Source organism: Gekko japonicus, unplaced genomic scaffold (genome assembly GCF_001447785.1).
Source record: "Gekko japonicus isolate JY-2015 unplaced genomic scaffold, Gekko_japonicus_V1.1 scaffold384, whole genome shotgun sequence".
NCBI classification, from domain to species: Eukaryota; Metazoa; Chordata; class Lepidosauria; order Squamata; family Gekkonidae; genus Gekko; species Gekko japonicus.
The window spans coordinates 765,841-790,937 of NW_015175980.1; the positions used below are offsets into that span (position 1 = coordinate 765,841).

The window sequence follows — 25,097 nt, forward strand, 5'->3', positions numbered from 1 at the left end:
ACTCGAGGACTGTTGGAAACCATGGTTGCCTCGGCCACCATGGGGTTATTAAGAACATAAGAGATGCCAATGTTGGATCAGGCCAAAGGCCCATCCAGTCCAACACTCTGTATCACACAGTGGCCAGAAATACCAGTGCCATCAGGAGGTCCACCAGTGGGGCCAGGACATTAGAAGCCCTCCCACTGTTGACCCCCCCAAGCACCAAGATGACAGAGCATCACTTGCCCCAGAGTCCCTATCTATACCTTGTGGCTAATGGCCACTGATGGACCTCTGCTCCATATGCTTATCTAATTCCCTTTTGAAGCCATCCATGCTTGTAGCCGCCACCACTTCCTGTGGCAGTGAATTCTAAGTGTTAATCCCTCTTTGGGTGAAGAAGTACTTCCTTAATAATTAAGATGCAGTCCACGCCGTCTCTGAATATTTTGCGGACCATTCTCAGAAGCAGAGGTAAGGGAGGAAAGAGGTACAGAAGTCCCGTGGACCAAGGGTAAAGGAGACCGTCTCCCAGAGATTGTGGATTCTTGCCTCCCCGGTTGCAGAACAGAGGACACCTTTTGTTGGTGTTGGTGGCAAAGACATCGACTCTGGGAGCTCCCCACCTGTGGAAGAGTGGGAGGAGGTATGTTGGGTTCATCCCCCACTCGTGAAGGCTGAGTCCTGCTTGACTTAGATGGTCTGCCTGCACGTTCATGTGTCCGGGAATGTGAGTGGCTGCGAGGAAAATGTTGTTGGTGATGCAAAGCTCCCACAACTGGATAGCAAGGTTGCAGAGGCTTAGGGAAACAGTGCCTCCCTGCTTGTTGACATAAGAGAGCACCGTGGTGTTGTCTGTGAGGGTCGTGACACATTTTCCCCTGATTATAGGTAGGAAGCTGGTGACACAGCATGTTGTATTGCCAGCAGTTCCAGGAAGTTTGTGTCACTTCCTCTTCTGTGCATCCCATTTGTTCCCAACAGAAAGGCCCATGGTGTGTGCACCCTATCCCGTCAGGGAAGCATCTGTCGTTATGGTGATTTGGGGTGACGGCGAATGGAAGGGTGCTCCTTCCAAAAGATTGGAGGGGACAGTCCACCAATGTAGGGACTCTTGTATGTTGGAAGGGGGTATGTGCATTCTTTGCGGTATCGAAGTTGCGAATGAACCACAGTTGTAGGTATCGCATTTTTAGTTTTAGGCCGAGTAGCCTCTGTATCTGGAAGGCCGTGACCAAGGGTTGGGTACGAATGACAGTGGCTAAGTGGACGATGTCTGCCGCCCTGTTTTGGGGCAGGTAAGCCATGCATGTCTTGGAATCCAGTAGGGCACCGATGTATTGTATCTGCTGGGCCGGTTGCAATTGAGATTTCTGGAGATCGATTTGTAAGCCCAGATCTTTCAAGAGTATCATTGTCTCGTTGATGTTTGAGACTAGAGTGTCTTTGGAGGACGCCACTAGGAGCCAATCGTCTATGTACGGGTAGATGGAGATGCCCTTGAGACGGAGGAAGGCTGCCACCACAATCATAGTCTTTGTGAAGACTCTTGGGGCGCTTGAAAGGCCGAATGGTAGGTCCGCATATTGGTAATGGTGTTGACAAATTGTGAAGCACAGGTATTGGCGGTGGGAGGGGTGGATAGTGAGGTGGAAGTACGCGTCTTGGAGGTCGATGGTGGCCATCCAGATGTTTCTCCGGAGCAGTGGCATAATCTGCTGTAAGGACACCATGCGGAAGCGGTGATAGGTGATAAAACAGTTCAGCTCCCTCAGATCTAAAATGGGCCGAACGCCTCCATCCTGCTTTGGGATTGTGAAGTATTGGGAATAAAATCCCGTCTTGTGGAGATGTGGTGGTACCTGTTCGATGGCTTCCTTCTGCAGTACGACAGACACCTCTTCTAGGAGAGGTGGGGAAGGGGGTGTGGTGACGACTACTGGAGTGACGGGGTTCTGGTTGAATTGAATACGATAGCCCTGAGTTACAATGGACAGCACCCATTGGTCCGAGGTGATGTGACGCCAGGCAGAAAGGAAGGGTGACAGACGTGTTTGAACTGACTCGGTAGGAGGGAAGTCAAAAGCCCTGCTTGGAGGACCTTGGTAGTTTGGTGCGTGAGGGTTGTTGTCCAGTTCCAAACTTAGGCTTTTGAAAGGCGGGTCTTAGACCATCGGAAGCTGTACGTGGCCTCCATTGCCTATCCGGAGACTGACTATTTGGAATGCGTCTCTGCCAGGGCCTAGACCAGGTGCGAGGGCGATATTATTGTCTCGTGGAAGGTGACACCCCTAGAGCGCGAGATGCCTTTATGCTCTTATCAATATCCTGGAGCATGGTATCGGTCGTGCTGTTAAAAAGGCCGAGGCCATCAAAGGAGAGGTCTTCGACATATGACCTAGATCTTGAGGAAGATTGGTATTGCGGAGTCAGGAGTGTCTCCTCAGAGCGATAGCTGAGGCCATTGTTCTGGAGGAAGCCTCTAAAGCATGTTTGGACGTGTTGAGCTGCTGCTTCACAAGAACCATGCCTTCTGAATAACCCTAGCCGCTTGATGCTTGTCTTCCGGGAGGTGGATTAGGAGGTCGGAGAATCTTTCCCACAGAGTATATTGATATCTGCTCATGCAGGCTAAGTAGTTAGTGGTTTTGAACCCTAACGCACCCGTGGAGTAGAAGTGTCTCCCGAATGCGTCTAATTTCCTACTTTCCCTGTCAGAGGGTGCCGAGTGCGATAGTTTTGACTTGGACGAGGATGTGACGACTACCGAATTTGGTTGAGGATGGGAAAATAAAAATTCTGCACCTGTGTCCAGGACTCTGTACATGTAGTCCAGACGTCTTGTCGACACCGGTGCTGAAGACTGCTTTTCCCATGGGGCCTTGATAGCTTGTAAGAGGACTGCGGACATGGGGAGTGCAATGGTAGTGGAGGTATCCAGTTGCACAATATCATATACAGGATCAGTAACCTGTGGCTGTTGTACAATTCTTGGATTGTGATATAGGGAGGTCCTCCGTGACCGCTTGGTTCGGTGACTTGTGGTAAGGGGAGGTTTGGATCTCCGAAGCCTCTGAGTCAGATTCTTCGTCTCCAGAGTCAGAGCAGCCCTGTTCTGGTATTTGTACTGGAGTAGCTTTGGGTTGACTAGTTAAAACTTTTGGTGGAACGATTTGGGGGGGGGGCAGAACCCAGAGGTTCCACTTGATGGTGAGAAGGGTCTTCAGCTGGAGGTCAAGACAGTGATGCTGAAGGTCTCGATTTATGGGGTGACCTTGATCTGTGAGCAGAGTAGGTCGAATATCGATCCCAGTCGGAATAGCCCACAGGAGTGAGCCAAGGCATGGATGGTGCCATAGAGGTATCTCAGTTGGCAGTGATCCCATGACATCGGTGGTGGCGGGGGAATGAAGACTGTAGGTGATCGACTTCTAGACTGATCACGTCTCGGAGACAAAGGAATGTGCCATCCTTGTGAACGGTCTCTCAAAACTTGCTCATCAATATCGACTGTATCGCCATGCAGGCGTGGAGAGTGGCGCTGCGTGCTAGAATGTGTCGATTCTGACCAGTATCAACGTCGGGAGCTTCCGAAAACGACGATGGAGAAGGAGAGAGGGAAATCTCTGCACCCGTGGGGTGACTTAGGAGTTCCACATTCTCGATGTCTGAGTAAGGACGCTCCAGTTGTTGAATAGGAGAGTCCAAAATTTGATTGGTAGATATCGGTGGAGGAGCGTGGGTGTCCGATATGGATGGAGCGGGCGGCACTATAGGGGCATCAGCCAGTGTGGACTCCACTATCTTCACCTTCTTCGCCACTTTGAGGGGCTTGGAGGAACCCTTTTTTGCGGACTTCTCCTTACTTGCTTTGGGTCTCTTCTTCACCTGTGTTGAGGTGGAGGATTGCGCCTTCGATACCGGAGGCTTCAGCGTCGATTGGACGATATCAGAAGCAGACCTCGATACCAGAGCCATCAAGGTCGAAGGTCTCTGAGTCCATCGTTGTGGTAGGATTTAGAGCGGATTCTAGGAGCGCGACTTTAAGGTGAGCAGCTCGGTTTTTCCGGGTTTGATTGTAAAATCTTGCACAGTGCTGTCACGAGTCAGGTCTGTGAGACTCTCCCAAACAAAAAATACAGAGAGTGTGGCGGTCAGGCGGTGCGAGTTTACTACCGCAACGTTGACACCGGTTAAAAAAGCCCCACTTTTTCTCCATAGACTAAGAAAGTAGTGGAGAGAGAAGGGGGGGTAGAGCCCAAAGGCCAAGCTGAGGTAAACGGAACTTTCCCCCCTCAGGAAAAATAAAGTATTTTTTTAAAAAAATTGTAGGTAACAAAGAAGTAACACGAAAAAGGCTAGGAAAAAACGAGGAAAAAATCCAAAGAGCAGTGACGCAAATAGCCAAAAATAGCGAACCGATCAGACCGACAAAGAAAAGGTCTTTCCAACATGGCGGTAAGAAAGGAACTGGTGGGATGTCCGTGCCCACCCCTCTGGGCATGCGCGGCGGGGTTCCTGCGCATGCCCGAGGTCTGGGTGCGAAAATCCGTTAAAAGAGCTTGCTACAGCACCGATCAATTCAGCGCGTGCGCACTAGATCCCATGGGTGTGAAGCACAGAGACCACGTCGAAGATCTATAGTGAAGTTCTGTCTCCATGATAACAGGCAGAGTTTAATCTGCTTCAGATTACCCTGAGATTCTGGCTGCTGCTAGAATCATGACCCTGAGTTGTATACAGCCTGCGGTTAATAGCTTCCTAACTGACTCTTGTAGGGCAAAGGTGGTGAGTAGCATTATGAGATTAGGCTTTAATCTGTTATACTTCTACACACATTAGCAAGGGGGTAGAGAATTCTAAAGCACAGAATATTTGATTACGTAATGAACAAGCTACTTAGGAGAGCAGCCACTCTTTAAATCAAGATATCGGACTCAAAGATAAATAACTTGTAACCAGTGTTCCCTCTAAACTGATTTAGTGTGAGCTAGCTCACAGGATTTTTTAGCCTCCGGCTCACACATTTTTGTCTTAGCTCAGAAAGGATGTCTCCAGAACAAACTAATTTATGCAGTAGCCAAATTGCTCGCTCACAACTTTAATGCCAGTAGCTCACAAAGTAGAATTTTTGCTCACAAGATTCCACAGCTTAGAGGGAGCATTGCTTGTAACTGTACCAAACTTCAGAATTATGGGCAACCTCTTTACTACAGATTACTAGTACTAATAGTACTGATTGGTACAGTTTAGTTACTGTGGGGAAGGTTACTGGAGTGTGCACCATTTGAGTAACTTATGTTCTGTGGAGGGGGAAGCAATTTTAACTTGAAGATGTGAACTGCTTTGAGGATCTTACAGTAAAAAACTAACAATTCCATTTTCTTTGTTGTACACAGGTACTCTTGCTGGAATTGTAGTACCCTTGAAACATGAGGTTGTGTAATAGGAAATTGAAGTAGAAACCCCAAGCTGTCACCCTAAAGTATTTCTTGGCAAAGCAGCTTAAAATTAGCTGTGCAGTGTTCTTGAGCTGGAGGTATTTTATCCGGGGTTGTTTCACATCAGTTCTCACCAATTAAAAACAAGCCTGTATTTCTTGAATAAAGAGGATTATGCTGAACATTTCAGACAGATTTAAATAAATCTGGAGCATGTTGACATGGATTACAAGAGTCTCAAGTAATTAAAGTCCCTAACAGGAAGTTTGTTATTTGGCATAAACTGGAACTCCTTATCAGGTTTAAAACTATTGTTAACCTGTGTTATTTCCAGGCTAAACCTGAGTTTAGCCCTGTAGTTTTATTATCTCCGCCAAGCCTTTAATCACTATGATGGTTCTGGAGTTTGGCTTTATAGGCACAGTGTGTAATCTTGGCTTCTTGGAAGTACCAGTATTTGTTGCACCAATGAAGTCTTGACCACCCCTGTTACGTAACCTGATAATAGTATGAGTTGAGCAGTAATGCGCGAACAAACTATGATCTTCAGGCCTACCTGAATAGCCCTGCAGAAGTGATTTGAAGAAAGTAATTGTATTGTGCCTTGAGTCCCATTTTGGTTTTAGACTACCTTCTCAGATGTAAATTATGTTTTACCAGCATTGCTTGAGATTATGAGGAAGGTATTTCTAATTATACCAAAAGCGCTAATGGTAAAATCACTTTGCAGTATCTTACAAAACAGGTGGAACTCCTGCGTCAGATGAATGACCAGCATGCCAAAGTCTACGAACAGCTCGATATCACTGTTAGAGATCTAGAAGACGCTAATCAAAAACTAATTGTGGATAGTAGATCTTCACAGCAGAAGATCTTAAGGTAATACAGTACTGCAAGACTCTGCTTTCCCTTCTTGAAGAGATGTGCCCCTACTGTAGAATGGCTAGATCTCAGGACTTGCTCAATTACCCCTTTGCCCCTGGTATTCTACTTGGGATCAGGAATGAGACATAGACTGGATTCTCCCTCCCACAGTAATCTGAGTGCAGAATCACACGGAGGATCTCCTAAATTCTATAAGGATAGTCTCGCTAAATAAGCCCGACATGACTTTTAGTGGGGACCTGCAGTGCATTCCTGATCTTACAAGAAGTTCAAGTAATGAACAGACAGGTGCAGCATTGAAATGATAGTCAAATCCAAAACTTTTATATTAGGGGCTGTTGATGTCCCAAACATGATTTTTCCCTGATGATTTTGTGGGTTCTTCCCCCCCCCTTCCCCCATAGCCTTACTGAGACCATCGAAAGTCTTCAAACGCACATCGATGACCTCCAGACACAAGTGGAGGAGCTGAAGAACTCTGGGCAGGGCCGTGTGAACCGTGAACGATCTGAGCAGCCGAGATCGGTTCATAGTTTTCCATGCCTAAAAGAACTGTATGACCTTCGCAAGTAAGGCACAAGCTCCCATTCATGTGGTATTTTCTGTGAAAGGTGGATGACTGGTGTGAGACTGAGATTTTAAAGTAGGGAAAATAAGAGCATCTATTTACAAGAGAATTTCAAACTGAGTTAAAAGTCAAAGCTGTCGTTGAACGATCATTTCAGAGTTTTATTTAAGAAATGTCTCTCTCCCCCGATACCCTTTTCTTGATGTTTGTACAGTCTCTGTGGCAGCTGATGGACTGAAGAAGCCTAAAAGCAACTTATATATACATTTTTTATAAAGCTTATCAAAACATTTTTGAAATGGTTTGGGCTTTTTTTTTGTAACCTGTCTCCAGCAACAAACCTGGTATAATAACTTTTCCTCTGGAGGTCTACGATTGACAGGTGTCGGTGGTCTTCGTAACTCACTGGACCAGTTTGCTGGCTTTCACCTGGCAGTCCAGGTTTCCTAATGTTTCTGGAGAGCTAACGGGAAGCATGGGCAGATTTTCCAATGGTCTCTAGGCCGACCTATATCTTATCCCCTTTGGGCCAGTGAAGATCTAGTTGGCTTAAAGCCAGCCAGTGTTAGTCTCTACCAGTGTGCTAGAACAATGTGAATGGCATTGCTCTTGCTAAGAATCTCACTGATGCAGAAAAAAAACAAAAACAAAACCCCAGTCTTGAGAAGAGTTTTGCTTGGATTCCTGTGGTGTGGTGTATTCCTTGAATTACCTTAATCCTAGATGCTAGCAGTACGTCTTGTATGGTAGAACCATCAGTTAAACAAACCAGGGTCTTATCTGCCCAAAGAAAATGGCCTGCTTGAATTCCAGTATTGTTGGGTGAGTCTAACTGGCTATGAGGATAAGATTAGCAATTATAGGGTCAAAATACAGCTAGCTCCTTGACTTTGGCAACCTGCCTGCAATTAATGAGCATATGATCTCTTACCTAGTAGGACTGAGACTTTCAGAGACTAATGTGTGTCTTTGGGGGGGTGTTTCTTTGCAGGTATTTTGTTTATGATCATATTTTTGCAGAAAAAATTACATCTATAGATACACAGCTGAGTCCTGTGGAGGAAGAGAATCAGAACTTGAAGAAGGCAGTGACTCTCTTACAAGCCCAACTCGAGATGGAAAAAGAGAAGCGGGTGACTATGGAGGAGGAGTACAGCCTCGTGCTGAAGGAGAACTGTGACCTTGAGCAGAGACTGGTGGACGTTGACCTGTACCGCAGCCGAGCCGAAGAGCTGGAGAGCGAAGTGGCTGAAATGAGGCAGATATTTCAGTGTGAGAAGCCATTTGTCAGCGGGGTGGAAAAGCTCGTTCCGGAGTCTTTCTTTATCTCCTTGAAAGACTCTCTAGAGAAGGAGCGGAGTCGGAGCCCTTCGAATGGTGTGTCTTTGACTGTTCCAGAGCTTGAAAAAAGGGCTCTGAAAAGAAGCAGCAGCGAGACCTTTTTGGGCAGCACTGTGGGTGGAGACCTTCTGAAGGGCCACGAGGAGACGTGTATCCGGAGGGCCGAAGCCGTAAAGCAAAGGGGCATCTCTCTGCTGAATGAGGTTGATGCGCAGTACAATGCTCTGAAGGTCAAGTACGAGGAACTCCTGAAGAAGTGTCTCTTGGACGAGGAGTCGGTGAAACACAAGGCCGTGCAGACCTCAAAGCAGTGCTCCAAAGAGTCAAACGTGGGCAATGGGGCCTTGGACATGCGTCTTAGAGAACTGGAAGGCACAAGTGCCGATCTGGCCAGCCTAACCACTAATACGCCGCCCGAGTACAAACTTCTCTTCAAGGAAATCTTCAGTTGCATCAAGAAAACCAAGCGAGAAATAGACGAGCACAGAGCCAAGTATTGCGCTCTCTCATCTCAGCCATAGTATCCTCGGTGTCACCCTAGTTATATAAATCTGTGTCACCTTAAAAAGAGTGTTGATGCAGCTCTCGTTGTTGATATGAAGCATGGTGTTGAATGTCTGTATTCTAGAGTTTTGTTCTCTTGTAGAATGGGTTGGGTCTCCTTAGGTATTTGCATTTTGTGAAGAAAGCATTTGCAGAAAAACTGACTTGCTCAGAGGGAGTTACTACAGACGGTAAACTGGCAAATAAATGCTACACTATTTGGTTGACCTCTCTATTGCAGGGAATTGACTCCTGTCTGAAAACATGAAAACTCAGAAGTAGCTGTGTTCTGCTGCTCCTGGGCTAGATTATTCCTTCAGGTCATTCGTGTGGCCAAAATCTAAAAAGTAGAAATCGCTGTAGCCACTGAACACTGTAACTGTAAAATTAAGTTATGACATCTCCCAAAAGATACCATATTTGACGTCGTTAAGAGGTTGTGATTGTAACTAGGATTTTTTCAAACCAGCTGTCCATTATAACGTGCCAGTAAGTCCAAATGCATCTGTTACTGACTGGGTTTTCAATGTATTGTTCCTGAAAAGCCAGTTTGGCCTATAAGGGAGATGATTTTTAGAAACTGCTGGAGGAGGCCGGCCCCTTGGAATGTGTTTTCAGTCTTGTAAGTGTTGAAAGGATCCATTTAAGGGAGGAGTGACTACTAAATCGTTTCCACAAGTAAGCAAATTTTCAGAGTCCGCTCTGGATTTCCGAAGTTGTTGAGTCCTTTTGGAAGAAGGCTAAGCACAAAAGGCTTCCAGCGCTGTGTGCAATGTGGCATCTGTTTTTTCTCTGCATGCCTGAACTGTGTCCAGCAGTGAGTTTCAGTGCTTGGATTCGCTTTAGTACAAAACATTAAAGTTGCCACACAGTGAACTTAAACCCAGATAGTGACTTCTCCTGGTGCTTTAGCACAACCTGGGGGAGCCTGACAGCAGTCACCACCACATGTGGCTTAAGCCAGTAACCGTCCATTACCTAGAGTTTCCCTTTGGTGTCACAAGTGTCCTGTCTGTAAAAGGGCCCACAGCGTGCATAACTTTGGTAGGTGTACAGTGTTTAGGATACTGTGTCAGGAGGGCAAAGACGGAACACTGCAGATGCCTCTACTGCTTGCGTGAGCCAAGGGCATGGCCTGTAACTACTGGAGTCTGAGGAAAGGTTGCCTATATTTGAGCACAGGAAGAGACCATGATAGTAAAGGGAAGCAGCAGGTTCGTTGTCCTCCACTCTGTTCCTTGGCTGCACAAGTCTGGGGGTACAGACTGAAAAGGGTAAAGCAAGATTGGCTCTTTTGTTGTAACAGAAGTTTAAATTCCTGGGCACAGGGCAACATGAGTAGGTACTGAGAGTTTCTTAAAGTAGAAGAGTAAAAATGATGCTAAGAAATGGGAAAGCAAACAGCAGCACTAGAAAAAGTAACTGCCCCCCCCGCAAGCCTAAACTGTATTGCAGCTTTAATTTAGTTGCTCTTAACACACTTCTCTGCCTTATGTACAGTATATAATGGGGACTAAGCATTCTGACCAGTTTTCAGTATATGGAAACACATTCCACAAAAGTGCATATTTAAACTTATTTAAAGAGTTGTAAGCTATTGTGAATATTTGGTGTAAAGTTAATAAAAGGTCTTTGGCAACTACATGAGGTCTGCTGCTTTCAAGTCTCTCTGCACAGCAAGCATTAAAGGCAGCAAGGGCTGCCCCACAAAAGGCAAGGTCTGATTGCATTACCTGGACCCACAAGGTTTAGGAGATGGAACTGAACAGAGGCCAAAAGCGGATTTAGCTTTTGTGCCTGTAAACAATATGTACAGAAACTGTGGTCCACACTCTGCAACAGGGCACATAAAAATTACAAGCCACAAATTAAAATCCATTTCAGACTGATGAAATTGAGACAGGCAAACCCTTTTAGAAAGATAACGGGTCAAAAGCAGATTCTTCCATCCATGATGTTCAGGTCTGATCTTAAAAGCATTGTCTGAAGGAAGCATGTGATTCGGCTAACTTTGACCCGGGTACGCCTGTGTCCTCTTACACCTTGGCTTTTATTGTCTGTTAGCTTATGCAACACCTTAAATGTATTACAAACACTGTAAAGAGAGACTATAAATTGTTTCCTGTTGCTCTTCAGTATGTATTTGGGACAATTTGGGGTGTTTTCCGTGTTTCATTGAGAGGACAAAGAATGGATGCCATGGACTGAACTCAGCTTCCCAGAAAATGTGCCAGTTGGGTGATACGTCTTTGCAATCAATTTAGGCTAACTGCTTATCTGCTTGCCTTACAACGCAGGCATAATCAGACTGTACACTGTGGCCAGAAGAACTTGCTTCCTGCCTTTTTATCTTTCTAATTCTTAAGTTTTATTAGCCTGAACAGTTGTGACCTCGCAAGCTTGTGTAACATTCCGTGTCTTTTCGATCAACCGTAATAAAAGATGTTATATGAATTTAGTTCTTGTTTCTGGATTTTCAGCTGTAGCACTTATGCAGCTCCCCCCCCCTAAAAAAGAAGCATTTTGGGACTTTGCACAGGGAGACTAGGATTCAACCCATAGATGGTCCAGTAAAGTGGAGTGGCTCTCTCTCACAGGGGTCTTCTCCGCCATACTACCTGAGAGATGCCTTTAGTGGACAGGCTGACAGGGAAAAAATAGATTCATTCGAAATGTGGTATTGGAGGCAAGTTTCACAGATACCGTGGACTGCCAAAACAATAAAACAGTGGGTTCTAGATTAAATTAAGCCTGACCCCTCTCCCTATAAGCCAAAGTGACTAAACTTTGTACTCTGGCCACGTTATGAGAAGAGTCCCTGGAAAAGAAGACTCGGCATGAGATGGATTGACTCGGTGGAGGAAGCTGTGGCCAAGGCTATTAATGAGAGGACATGGGCTGTCAAGTCACTTCCGTAGACACACACACACACAAATATATATTCACCAATAATCAATATCCCACAGTTGACTAGTGACCTTTCAAAAATTCTCTCGAGGCTGCTTTTTTTTTTTTAATCTTGACACAACATTCCCACTGAGGACCAGTAAGCGATACACCTGCAGATTCCTTAAACCAGTGGATGAAATGTGGTGGGAAAAGACAAATTACAAGGTCCACTGAACACACACAGCGGTAGAATTGATAGGAAAACCAATGGTATGTGGAGTGACTCTGTGTAAAAACGTCTGCATCAAAAATGAATACACCCCCAGTCTAACTGGGTGTCCTCTCTGAAGGACTTCAGTGCTTACAGTATTTCTGTTTACTGTCAGGCAGGCTGGCTGCAGCCTGGTTTCATCTGGCATCATACCTGGTCCAAAGCAGCATTCGAAGCTTCCTGCCCCCAAAGGAATCTTTTCTAACCCACCAGGAAGGGTAGGCATTGGACAGGAGTAAAAGGATGCTGTGATTCACAGAAAAGTATATTCAGGCTCTGCAAATGTAAACTTGCAATTTATTGGCATTAGTTACAAAATAAAACGTTAGACCATGATCTTCTGTCACACTGAGGATAGATTGTTTTGTTATCAATCAAAGATGAGAAGCAAAATATACTCAGTGTCCCAAATCAATTGTAGTGGTGCATGAAAAATCCATTTTTGTTCTTGCTATCCACAGGGTGGCATTTTGAACGCTGTGCCTAGAAGGGGGGGGGGAGAGATGAGTGATGTTTTTGTCCAAAATTTCCTCCCAACATCCACGAGGCTGTGCATACGTCAGGCTCCGCCCCCAACTGGAGGAAGGAGAGGGCTCAGTCTCACTTTTCAGTCTGTTTCTTCCTTGTTTCATCCTTCTCCAGGGACAGAGCTGACCCTGTGTCACGACGGCTGTTGTTGCACTGTTCCTTTAAGATACCACATCCCTCCCTGGCTTACGCAGCAATCCTGAAAAACAAGAAAAACTGTTAGGCGGCGTAATCTTTAAAAAAAACAAAGTAAAACCACACACACTGTAATTCTCTTCCTTAATTGCACACAGCTAGAATTAAGGTCACAGAAGAAAGAGCATACAGGCAGGAACTCCTAGCCCTTGCACATGAGCCCTAAGAACAAGCAATGATGTTAACATTCCCAACTGTGGAAGGTCTAAGCTTATTATTCCTTTTTGAAAGGGAATAAACCGGTTACCTTTTCAGAAATGTGATGATTCACATGCTCCAAGTTCAGAGGCATGAATTGCTAATGGGTAGGAAACTGTAACGAAGAGAAGTGGAAAATGGTCCAGTCGCTATGTTCACTCTTTAATGTTACTGCAAGAACTTCACTGGCTGCCCATCAGTCACCGAGTTCAATTTAAGATATTGGCTATCACGTACAAAGCCCTTCATGGCCTTGGGCCCTGAGATCTGTGAGCCCGCCTCTCCTCCCGCGTTCCACCACAGCTGCTTCATTCATCTGAACACTGTCTTCTGCAGGTGCCAAACTGCAAATGGGCAAAATCTCAACAACTGCCCACACACCTTGTCTGGTGTGGCCCCCGCCTTATGCAATGCCCTGCCTGAGGAAGTCAGGAAGGCTCCTGGTTTTCACTCACTATGCAAAACTAAGATAGCTTCAGGGAGGTCGCGGTGTTGGTCTGAAGCAAGAGAACAAAGTCTGAGTCGAGTGGCACCTTGAAGAAGGAGGAGGAGGGGGAGGAGATTGGATTTATATACCCCACTCCATTACCAAAGGGAGTCCCAGAGCGGCTTACAAACTCCTTTCCCTTTCCCTTCCCCTCCCCACAACAGACACCCTGTGAGGCAGGTGGGGCTGAGAGAAACTGCTCTTTTTCAAGAACAGCTCTTATCAGAGCTATGGCTTGCCCAAGGTCATCCAGCAGGTGCAAGTGGAGGAGTGGAGAATCAAACCCCCAGATTAGAGTCCGCGCACTTAACCACTACACCAGACTGACAAAGTCTAACTCTTGGGTATAAGCTTTTGAGTGCACACGAAAGCTTAAAACCAGAACTGAACTTTGTTAAAGGTGCCACTGGACTCAAACTTTGTTCGATGCAAAACTAAATCATTCAAAGAGGCTTTTTCTACGCAGGCAGTAGACTTGCACTGTACTAAATGAATCACAAAGTTACTTGAAAAAATTATTAGGGACTGTGGTCTGTACAGATTGCTGAAACTAGGGTCCAACTATGAAATATGCATCATTTATTTTGCCATGTTAGTACTCAGGCTTTGCTTCAGTTCTGCTTTTAGACTTCTGGTTGGTTCTACAACCCTAATCCTCTTGCACTGTTTATTGACTGTCCAAACTGTCAAAATTCTGCGTAATCCTCCTTTGAGGTCAAGTGAGTAAGGCAGACTATAAATTTAAAAAATCAACTGAATTAAAACGTAAAATATAAAACATAGTTAATGGGAGATTTGCTCACTTAAGCCCTCAAAGAGCGCCTCCCACCAAAAGTTCAGGTACTCAAACCACTCTGTCTGCAGCCATGTTTCTACATGACTGAAATGTGAAGACAGTCAAGATTCTCAGTAGCTTCATCAAAACACACTAGAGCAGCAGCTTGCTTTTCTTGCTCTCTGTCATAATGCACTTTACTTCAGAGCCACCGTATGACCCAAAGGACACTCCCCCTTCCCCCGGGGGCTTATTTCTCTCCAAGAGGTTAAATAGGTAGCTATTTCCAAAACAGCAACCAGGAGAGCTATGCGACAGGGTTTCCACTAGCGGAAACACTGCAACCCAGTTGTGTCGACGCTCGACAGCATCCAGACTATAGTGCACAGCCTCCGGGCTGCAGATACGGGGATGCCACCTCCCATGGAAAACTCAAAACGGCATCTTAAAGCCGACTAATTACCTGGGTGAAAGAGCCATTAGGTACAAAAGTGCAAACCCCCTAATTGGTACAATTAACTAATTAGCAGTCTGAGCACAGGATTTACAGATAAACACAGAGAGGGCACATGTCAGTAGGATCACACCCAGCCACCTGGGCTGTGCCGTCTCCATGCCAGCCTCCCCTTAAGTCTAGCCAAGCTCACTGATCATTCCAGGACCCGATTGAAACACCACGCAGAGCAAGAAACGTTTGCCCGGGGGACCTGCCAACGGCACGGCATCTCATCCAATCTGGGCTGCTACTCGTGGGAAGCCATTTTCTATGGAGATGCTGGTCGAGGGGCAGCAACCCACCAGAAAGTGCTTCTGCCAGGGCAGCATCACGCCCCAGTCGGGGACAGGAGCATTTTAAGAATGTTAAAAGCAGTGGCAGGATCCTTCTTTATACCCCAAGGATATTAGGAAGGATGGGAGAAAATGAGGGGGGTTTTCAGCATGTTTGGAAGCACGCCATCTTCAATGTGTGTGGTGTTGTTTTTAACGGAAACGGCTACCATCACACAGTGTAGCCCCGATTTCCCTGCTTCTTTGCAATCCCCATTAGAACATGCGGAACACACAGAAGAGACACTCAGGAGCACCTTCCCAAAAGCTAGAACCTGGGCATTGCCAGCATACAGAAAAGCTAATGGCTGAGACACAACATCTTTCTTTTTTTGTTGTTGTTGTCGTTAAGTTGCAGCTGATTTATGGTGACCCTGTAGGGTTTCCAAGGCCAGACACATTCAGAAGTGGTTTGCCATTGCTTGCCCTTGCATAGAGACTTCCTCGGTGGTCTCCCACCCAAATACTGACCAGGGCCAACTCCGCTTCGCTTCTGCCCTCTGATGACATTGGGCTAGCCAGGGCAGGGCACAAGACATAGTAGAGGTTTATAAAATTAGGCAGGGGGTGGAGAGTGTGGAAGGAGAGTTCTTCCTCCCTGTCTCATAATACAAGAGTTCATGGATGCCCAGTGAAGATCGTGGGCAACATATTCAGGACATTGCACAGGGGGTTGGACTAGGTGACCCTGGAGGTCCCTTCCAACTCTATGATTCTATGACAAAGAAAAAACGTCTTTATTCTATGAGTGGCTAAACTGTGGCACTCGCTGCCAGCAGACGGCACATATGGCTTTAAAGGGGGACTGAAACAGATCCATGGAGAAGTGGCATCAATGGCTACAAGCAATGTTCCCTCTAAGCTGTGGAGTCCCGTGAGCAAAAATTCTACTTTGTGAGCTGCTGGCATTAAAGTTGTGAGCGAGGGATTTGGCTGCTGCATAAATTAGTTTGCTCTGGAGCCCTCCTTCCCGAGCCGAGACAAGAATGTGTGAGCCAGAGGCTAAAAAACTGTGAGCTAGCTCACACTAACTCAGCTTAGAGGGAACACTGGCTACAAGCCATGGTAGCCAAAGGGAACATCCACAGAACACCCGCCTTGGCCATCAATGCGCTGTTTGTGGGCCACTATGCGATGCAGGATGGAGATCTCGATGCAACAGGGGTCCAATCCTCACTATTCTCAAGCACCACAACTCACCAGCCTCAAGAGGCTCTTGGTCAGCGGCTTGCTCAACTGGCCAAAACGGACCTGAAAGTTCGTCTTTGTCAAATGTCATTCCCAGGCCCCGGGCTGAAGCTGTGCTGCAAATCAGGGCGTTGGATTCGAAACGGAGAAGACAACACCCCTGAGAAGCACCTCGGGCAAACAAATCTGACAAAGAGCATCATGTCCCATTTGCAGTTCTAGATAAGCGCACCGAGACACGCGCATGCAACTTCTCACCGTGATTTTTTAAAAAACCACCTTTTTTAGTTTTGGCTCTCCATGCAGACAGCGGTCTGTCTTCCGCTGCGCTACCGCATTCAAAGCAACCTGAGCCTGGGAGATGCTACAGGCATCCTATGACCTGCCCACTCCCCCTTTTATCACAGCTCACCCTCTCTCTTGCCACCCTCTTCCCCTTCCTGCTACATGCACAGGAGGGAATAGTGGTCTGGCAACCCATTTTAAATCCTCTGAACTTCCAGCTCTTCCGTATGCTTGGATCATCTGGAGACGTGCTGCTCAACACACCACCATAACCACTGGAGCACTGGTCTCCAACACGGTGCCCGCAAGCACCTTTCTCGGGGCCCAAGTGTTTTCAGAAAGTGGGTGGGGTTTTTGTTGAGTGGCCACTGGGGATTTGATTGGCTGTGCTCATTTTTAAAAAGGTTGCTTTGGCACCAGCCGCCATTACAGGACAAGGATCTTGACTGTGTGACTGAGGGTAATTTGTAGCAGCCATTTTGTGGCTAGCTCTGCCTCCTACAGTGGCCCTTTTGTGACTGTGCCCACCATGCTGTGTCAAAATTCCAAAAGTGCCCACCGGCTCAAAAAGGCTGGGGACACCTACACTAGAGGATTAGCAGCAGGGCCTTCTTAGCGGGGGCACCACAACTAAGAAGTTTCCTCCATAGGAGGTTTCCTAAGCATCATCCCTTCTGGAAGACTCTGAAAAGTCTGAGATTTCCGTTCAAATTTATATGGATTATTGGAGCTGCAAGACACTTCTGGTTTTTATTTTATAATATGGGAATCGTACTTTCTCTATTGCTTCAGCTCTTTGGCTGCTTTAATCATGGTTACTGTAAGACACCGGGGGAGGGATTTTTGATAAAAGTTGGGCAAAAGTATTTCTCACACAGAAACTACTTTTTTGGGGGGGGGGATAAATGCTTTTCCGCGGGAACTTTGCATTCCTATTTTGAGAAAGAACTACATGCCAAATTTTACCTTCAAGACTTTATCCACTTCCTGTTTATCTACATCCTCGCCGAATTCCCGGGCCAGCCGATTCTGGATGACATTCCTACGTACTCGGTAGTTTTTGGAGAAAACTTCAAGCAAAATCTGCCGATGCTTGGAGAAAGAGAGGGGGGAGAGGCACAAATTCAGGTTTGCACAAAACGATCACACAGAAGCAAGACCATGAAGTGTGCAGGTGGTGCAGCAGGCCTTGGCATAAAAGGGCTGTCTGGACCAGGATCTCACCTGCTTTCTATGGCTAGGCTGCCGTGCTCAGCGATTTCCATCCAATCATCCTTGAAACCTGCATGCCAGTACATGTGGCAAGGATCTATTGGTGTTTCAGTTCAATGCAATGCAAAACTCTTTCAGCCTCTTGGAGGTTTTAACCCACTGTACAGATTCAAGGAGTGAGGCGCAGAGTGAAGTAACTGGACGGTGCTTTCGCTTAAGACCACTCTTGCCCAATTTCTGGAGATTTCTCTTCATTCTTACACGCTAGAAATTTACTTTCTACACAGTGTAAGCCCCAAAACTACCAACCTTGAGAGGAGTCCCCCTGCTTCTCTGTAAGAGTCCCTGTTATAGCCAGTGATGTATTAAGAAGCCAACATCTGCAACAATACAAGGGGGCCACTTAGGAGTGTCAAGAGGACCCTGAGCTTTTTTGTGGCCTTTGCTTTTGTAGAGGAGAGTCCTCTTCTCAGACCCTTGTGCCACAACAGATCCATTGGCCTGCAGCAGCAAAAAATATGGAGGTTGGAAACTTTAAAACAGATCCACCAATGACAATTAGCCATGACACCCACGTGGAACCTCCATGTCCAGAGACAGTATACCATAAGAGAGGCTTTCACCTCTGTGTCCCTGCTTGGCCACTTGGGGAAACAGGCTGTACTAGACTGACCACTGGGGTCTGGCCCAGCAGGGTTGCTCTTATGTTCAGTGCCCAGATGGAAAGCTTCATATGCGCCAAGTCCAGCTCCACGAAGGAAGAAAGGCAGGATTCCAAGTGCCACTAAATCCACCTTAACAAAAACCAAACTGGCTTTCTCAACTGGGCAATCACATCTGCCCTGAGATCCTTCTGTCACCCTGGTCACCAAGCACTCATTGGGGTGAAGCAAACAGAGGCATGAGGGAGAGCCTCTTCCGTAGGTGGCTGCTTTTGGTATTTAAGCCGCTTCCTCTTGGAGCACAAGGCCAGGAAACTGTCAGTTTAAAAAGCTCAGGAAGCTTTCAGGGTCTTAATCCAGTAATTCAACACACCAGACTGCCATTCTTAAATAACCTCATATTTACCCGCACGGAGATCAACAAGTTCTGTTTTAATTAATAAACTCCCTTTGCAGGTGGCAAAGAGGACATAAAAAACACAACTGGATTTGCCTGAACCTACTGCCTCACAGGGTCACGAGGAAAAAACCAAGAGGCCGTCAATCCATTCAGATTTATATACCGTCTTGTCTAGGGCGTCACTCAAGGCTCAGAGTTAAGAGCCACACTACAGTACAGGAAACAGGACGGAAGCGGGGGGGCGGGGGGAGAACATAACACGAATAGCTGGGTCCCCATCCTTGGGCAAGTTAGTATCACAGTTATGAGATGATCAGGTGGAATAGCTCTGAAAAGTTACAGCTTGGGAAGCACCGTGGAGCGATCAAAGGGCTTAGAATCATAGAGCTTGAAGGGACCTCCAGGGACATCTAGTCCACCCTCCCTGCACAATACAGGAAACTCAGAAATACCACCCCCACACACTCCCAGTAACCCCTGCTCCATGCCCCGAAGATGGCAAAAAACCTCCAGGATCTCCAGCCAAACTGGCCTCAAGAAAAATTGCTTCCTGACCCCAAAGTGGCGATCAGCATTTCCCTGGGCATGTAAGAAAGGGCCACAAGAACTAAGCAACGATACAACCCTTCCTGCCCTCATGATCTGCCAAAGTTCACAGAATCAGCATGGCTGTCAGATGGCCATCTAGCCTCTGTTTGAAAACCTCCAAAGAAGGAGAGCCCACCACCTCCCGAGGAAGCCTGTTCCACTGAGGAACCCCTCTAACTGTCAGGAAGTTCTTCCTAATGTTTAGTTGAAAACTCTTTTAGACTTAATTTCAACCCGCTGGTTCTGGTCCAACCTTCTGGGGCAACAGAAAACAACTCCGCACCATCTATATATGTAAAAGAAAGTCCCCTCATCGTCAAATCAACGCCCAGGCCAAACTGCTGGACCTAGAAACACGAAATTCGGGGAAAGCGCTCCTACCATGATGTAGATGCTTGCTAAGAAGGGATTTTTAGAGATTTGAACCCTACGGAGGTCAAAATGGGCTCCCCCCATTGCTTCCTATGTGACTGCCAAGCTGCTGCCTCCTTGCACCCCCCACTCTCTGATTGGTCAGCTGCAGAGCTCAGCAGGTAAGAAAAAAAAGTTTCAGGAGGCTGCAGAGTTACTGACAGTTGAGGAAATCAGAAATGACCATGTGAGGTGCAGAAACACTGTTGGCCCAGCCTTCCCAATGGCTTCAAACTCACTCCCCCCACCTCCTGTCTGTCAGGTGCAGGAGCGGGTGCAGGGTGTTTAAAGGTATCAGGCAGTCAGACTTTAATCCATCAGGGACGCCGCCCCAGCAGCATCATCTTAAATACCGTAGCGAAGCACGGGTATCAGGCTAGTCCTCTATATGACAGCCCTTCAAGTACTTGAAGATGCTCATCATGCCCCTCTCAGTCGTCTCCTCTTCAGGCAAAACATACCCAGCTCCTTCAGCCTTTCCTCACAGGACCTGGTCTCCAGACCACAGGCTTTTGGTGGAGGAGAGAGGCCTGGTCCCAGGAAGGCTGATGGAGAGGTCATCACGCTCTCAAATGGATTCAGCCAGGTACGCTCAACCCAACCACACACTCCATCCCAAATTCCCCGATGGAAGGCAATATATAAGTGTGAGGAGCAAACAAACGAACAACACCACCCACAACAGGTTAGGTCCCTTGGATCTGTGCAGCTCACAGAGGTACCGCTAGCAGAATGGATCTGACCCGGTGTGTACATATGCCGTCAAACATCGGCTCTGGCCTGGGTATCTCAGCATTAGAAGAACAGTTCTGGCTACGGACTTACCTGATCGTGGGCATCGCCCACTTCCCAAAGCGCAAAAACCTTTTGTTCATCCGGCAACGCGGCCGTCTGTGGGGGAAACTGAAGACAGGTTGCAGCAGTCAGAATTACTGGCTTTGTAACATGTTTTAAATGCATCGACAAAAGCAGGATTTGTATAAAAGAATTCAAGGAGACCGGCCTTAAACTGGTTCAGTATATAATAATCCAAAGAAAACAATATCAGATTTGATATAGATACAAGTGAAATCTTTGTATCTCGCAGGAACACGTCTGTTAACCAGCATAACAGCTTAAGTGCACCTTTCCCACATTCGGACTCTGTCACATATTTTGATGGCAAAAATTACAACAGCCCTGTAAAATAAGCCAGTATTATGCACACTGGGCAGCAGGAGGTGGTAATTTTCTTTCAGCAAAGAAATCATTTAAACTACCAAAAAATGTGAATTTTCAGGGTTTGCAAGCCCAGTCTCATATACATATTTCTTACATATTATCAGCTCTGCTACCGATTTTGCTTCAGAAAAATTAATGTTCGCATGCTCCAGATTAGAACCCGTGTCCAATGTTCCCTCTAAGCTGGGGAGGCTTGTGAGCAAAAATTCTACTTTGTGAGCTACTGGCATGAAAGTTGTGAGCCAGCAATTTGGCTACTGCATAAATTAGTTTGCTCTGGAGCCCTCCTTCCTGAGCTGAGACAAAAATGTGTGAGCTGGAGGCTAAAAAACTGTGAGCTAGCTCACACTAACTCAGCTTAGAGGGAACACTGCCTGTCTCATGTGCAGTCATTAACAGCACAAACAGTGTTGGAAATCACAAGCAGAGATGATTCTGGAAAGCAACCATAATAATTCCTTCCAAGCCTCAGGAAACCTTTACACAGCAGTACATTGACAGCAAGTGAATAACTGTGGTTTAAATTTATCCTGTTCAAGACATACAGAAACAAACACACACATATGCTTCATTTATAATCCTGCTTTGGAGACCCAAAGCGGCTTACATCACTCTCCTCCTCGCCTCCATTTCCCTCCCCCACAAAAACCCTGAGGCAGGCAAGGCTCGAGGTATGTGGCTGGCCCAAGGCCACCTAGCCAAGCTTCCATGGCAAGAGTGAGCTTGTAGCAGAAATGAGACGGGAACCAGGGTTCTTCAGCTCACTCCATTCATTTGTATGGCGTTTATCTCTCGCCTTTCCTTACAGCTCAAGGTGGCTGACCAGTCAGAGCTAAGGTATTAACAATTTAAAACCAAACACAGTAAAACCCAAAATAATCCCCTACAGCTACCTAAGTGGGGTTAGCCATTGCTCTCATATGTTTCCACAGTGAGCTAAAATAATATCCCAAAAGTTCCTTTAGGGGTCTAAGAAAGGAATACGAAGACAACGATGAAGACGAAGATGATGACAATGAAGAAAAAGACGAAGAAGAGATTGGATTTATTATACCCTGCCCTTCACTATCCGAAGGAGTCTCAGAGCGGTTTACAATCTCCTTTCCCTTCCCCTCCCCACAACAGACACCCTGTGAGGTAGGTGGGGCTGAGAGAGCTCTTTTGAGAACTGCCCCTGAGAGAACAGCTCTGAAAGAGCTTGTGACTGGCCCAAGGTCACACCAGCAGCTGCATGTGGAGAAGTGGGGAAATCAAACCCGGTTCTCCTGGATTAGAGGCAAGAACATAAGAACATAAGAGATGCCAATGTTGGATCAGGCCAAAGGCCCGTCCAGTCCAACACGCTTGTATCACACAGTGGCCAGAAATACCAGTGCCATCAGGAGGTCCACCAGTGGGGCCAGGACATTAGAAGCCCTCCCACTGTTGACCCCCCCAAGCACCAAGATGACAGAGCATCACTTGCCCCAGAGTCCCTATCTATACCTTGTGGCTAATAGCCACTGATGGACCTCTGCTCCATATGCTTAATTCCCTTTTGAAGCCGTCCATGCTTGTAGCCACCACCACTTCCTGTGGCAGTGAATTCCAAGTGTTAATCACTCTTTGGGTGAAGAAGTACTTCCTCTTATCCGTTGTAACCCGACCGCTCAGCAATTTCATGGAGTGCCCACGAGTTCTTGTATTGTGAGAAAGGGAGAAAAGTACCTCTTTCTCTACCTGCTCTTTCCCATGCATAATCTTATAAACCTCGATCATGTCACCCCTCAGTCGTCGTTTCTCCAAGCTAAAGAGCCCTAAGCGCCTTAACCTTTCCTCATAGGGAAAGTGTTCCAACCCCTTTATCATTCGAGTTGCCCTTTTCTGCACTTTTTCGAAAGCTATAATATCCTTTTTAAGGTGTGGTGACCAGAATTGCACACAGTATTCCAAATGAGGTCGCACCATTGATTTATATAGGGGCATTATGATATTGGCTGATCTGTTTTCAATACCCTTCCTAATAATCCCCAGCATAGCATTGGCCTTCTTTATTGTAGTCACACACTGTCTCAACATTTTCAGTGAGTTATCTACTACAACTCCAAGATCTCTCTCTTGATCAGTCTCTGCCAGTTCAGACCCCATCAATGTGTATTTATATTTAGGATTTTTGGCTCCAATGTGCATCACCTTGCACCTGGCCACATTGAACCCCATTTGCCATGTTGACGCCCACTCGCCCATCTTTGACAGATCCCTTTGGAGTGCCTCACAATCCTCACTGGTTTTCACCACCCTGTAGGGGATTATCTTGGGGGTGCTGCCAGCTGCTTTCGGCCTACTAGCCACAGAGGCAAAGTTGCATGCCCCAAGCCCACTTTGGCAAAGGTCATCAAGAGGTTTAAGCAGGCACAGCAACTCACTAGCCAAGCCCTCGATTTTTCAGGCCGCAATTATCCTCCCCAGTGGGGGCTCCAAGCAGCATAACAACACTGTTCTCCCCCTCCTCCATTTTATCTTCTCAACAACCATCCTGCAAAGTAAGCTGGGTTGGGAGAGAGTGACTGGCCCGAGGTCACCCAGCAAGCCTTCCATGGCAGAGTGGGGGGATCTGAACCCAGGCCTTCCCAAAGCCTAGTCCCACCCTCAACCATTACAACACCCTGGACTAAGCCTGGACCCAGCTCCGCTTGAGAACAACCCCCCCCCCCCCCCTTCAACTTACCAGGAAGCCGGCACCTACGGAGGCACCTAAGGGAGCACGGCAGAGAGCCCCTTTCTCTCCACCTCCCACCATTGACTGAGGACCTCTGAGGGAGAGCAGCGAGGAGGCCGGAAACCCTTCCACCGCTCCTGGATCCAGCTTCTGTGGAGAGTTCCATACGTAATAAAGACTTTGCAGGGAATTCCTTGGGTATTATTTTTTACTGCTGGGAGGGAGGCCACTTCAGGGTGCCAGCTGTGGATTTTTATCCTGCTTTTCAGCCAAAGGACAGGCTTAGCCCGGGGGATTCAAGCTCTCTTCCACACACAAGGCCTTAGTGATCAGTTTTCAACCTGTGATCTACACAGGCATAAAGGTGAACAACCAAAGGAGGTGGGAACACAAAGTGCCTTTGGACACTCCACTTTCTGCCTGTTACCAACTTTCCCCATTTAGCTGTGCGGAAACAGGTTACCCCGACCAGAAGAACGGCTTGGTTCTTAAAAATATTTTCATGTGCATATGACATGTTTTAATCCTAAAACAACAATCTGTCCCTTATATATAAAGCCGTAGTCGCCTCCAATGTTTGATGCGCACCAACAGTGTTTGGCCACAAGAACTGCCAGTCAGAAGACGCTGGCTGGGATGGCTGGCTCCCTCAGGGGTACTGGGGTGCCATTGGCTGAGTGGCTGGGAGGGGAGGGATGAGGTCTCACTTGCCTTGGAGCACCTGGACGGGACAGACGCTCCACTGGCCGGGGATCACAGCCCAATAGAGCCGCCACCACCCTCCTCACCCCACAGTAGATGCCCCTCTTTCTCTCCCTCCCTCCCTATCTTGGTAGACCTGGCCTCTGGAGAACAGGTCTACCCACCCCCATCCACTATAATGGTAGACCTGGCCTCTGGAGAGCAGGTCTACCCACCCCCTTCCACTATCTTGGTAGACCTGGTGTCAGCTATACTGCCATGATGTTTATGGGCAAGAGTGCATCTGCTCGACCTGTGTACCAACTGCTGCGGCATTCCATTGTTTTTTATTATCTCTGACCTTGTAGGCTGTCTGTGTAGTGTCTTCCCATGGATTACCCGTGGGATCAGTTTCGATTCCCAGCTTTGGCTTTAACGGCCTGGGGCCCCATTCTCCCGCACGCGGGAGTCAGGCTGATTGGCCTAGGGGTGGGGACATAGGATGCTTGTAGGAACATAGCCATTCCTAACAGTGACGATGTTACTGCCTCTATAGCTCTTACAATAAAGTATAACCTTATGATAAGCGTGTACTCCTTTGTTTGGCTGTGGAACCCGACACCTGGCCTCTGGAGAGCAGGTCTACCCACCCCCTTTCACTATCTTAGTAGACCTGGCCTCTGGAGAGCAGATCTACCCACCCCATTCCACTATACTGGTAGACCTGGCCTCTGGAGAACAGGTCTACCCACTCCATTCTACTATCAGGACTGTTGTAGCGGTGAAGAGGTCAGGTCTACCAATATAGTGGGATGGGGTG

General features: G+C 47.0%; 2 protein-coding genes across 3 annotated transcripts in view; one reads left to right on the forward strand and one right to left on the reverse strand.

Annotated features, from left to right (window-relative positions):
• Positions 1–11,186, forward strand: part of CDR2 (cerebellar degeneration related protein 2) — a 19,766-nt gene extending 8,580 nt beyond the window's left edge. Inside the window, exons 3-5 of the mRNA XM_015426210.1 lie at positions 6,154–6,302; positions 6,713–6,877; positions 7,868–11,186. Of these exons, the coding sequence (XP_015281696.1) occupies positions 6,154–6,302; positions 6,713–6,877; positions 7,868–8,738 (1,185 nt within the window). The 3' untranslated portion in view covers positions 8,739–11,186. The remainder of the gene's footprint in view (positions 1–6,153; positions 6,303–6,712; positions 6,878–7,867) is intronic.
• A 1,009-nt stretch (positions 11,187–12,195) lies between these two features.
• Positions 12,196–25,097, reverse strand: part of POLR3E (polymerase (RNA) III (DNA directed) polypeptide E (80kD)) — a 55,844-nt gene continuing 42,942 nt past the window's right edge. For both annotated transcript variants that reach the window (XM_015426202.1, XM_015426203.1), the window contains exons 19-21: positions 20,503–20,580; positions 17,371–17,496; positions 12,196–12,647 (exon numbers count right to left, since the gene is read on the reverse strand). In XM_015426202.1, coding sequence (XP_015281688.1) covers positions 12,582–12,647; positions 17,371–17,496; positions 20,503–20,580 — 270 coding nt within the window. In that variant the 3' untranslated portion in view covers positions 12,196–12,581. The remainder of the gene's footprint in view (positions 12,648–17,370; positions 17,497–20,502; positions 20,581–25,097) is intronic.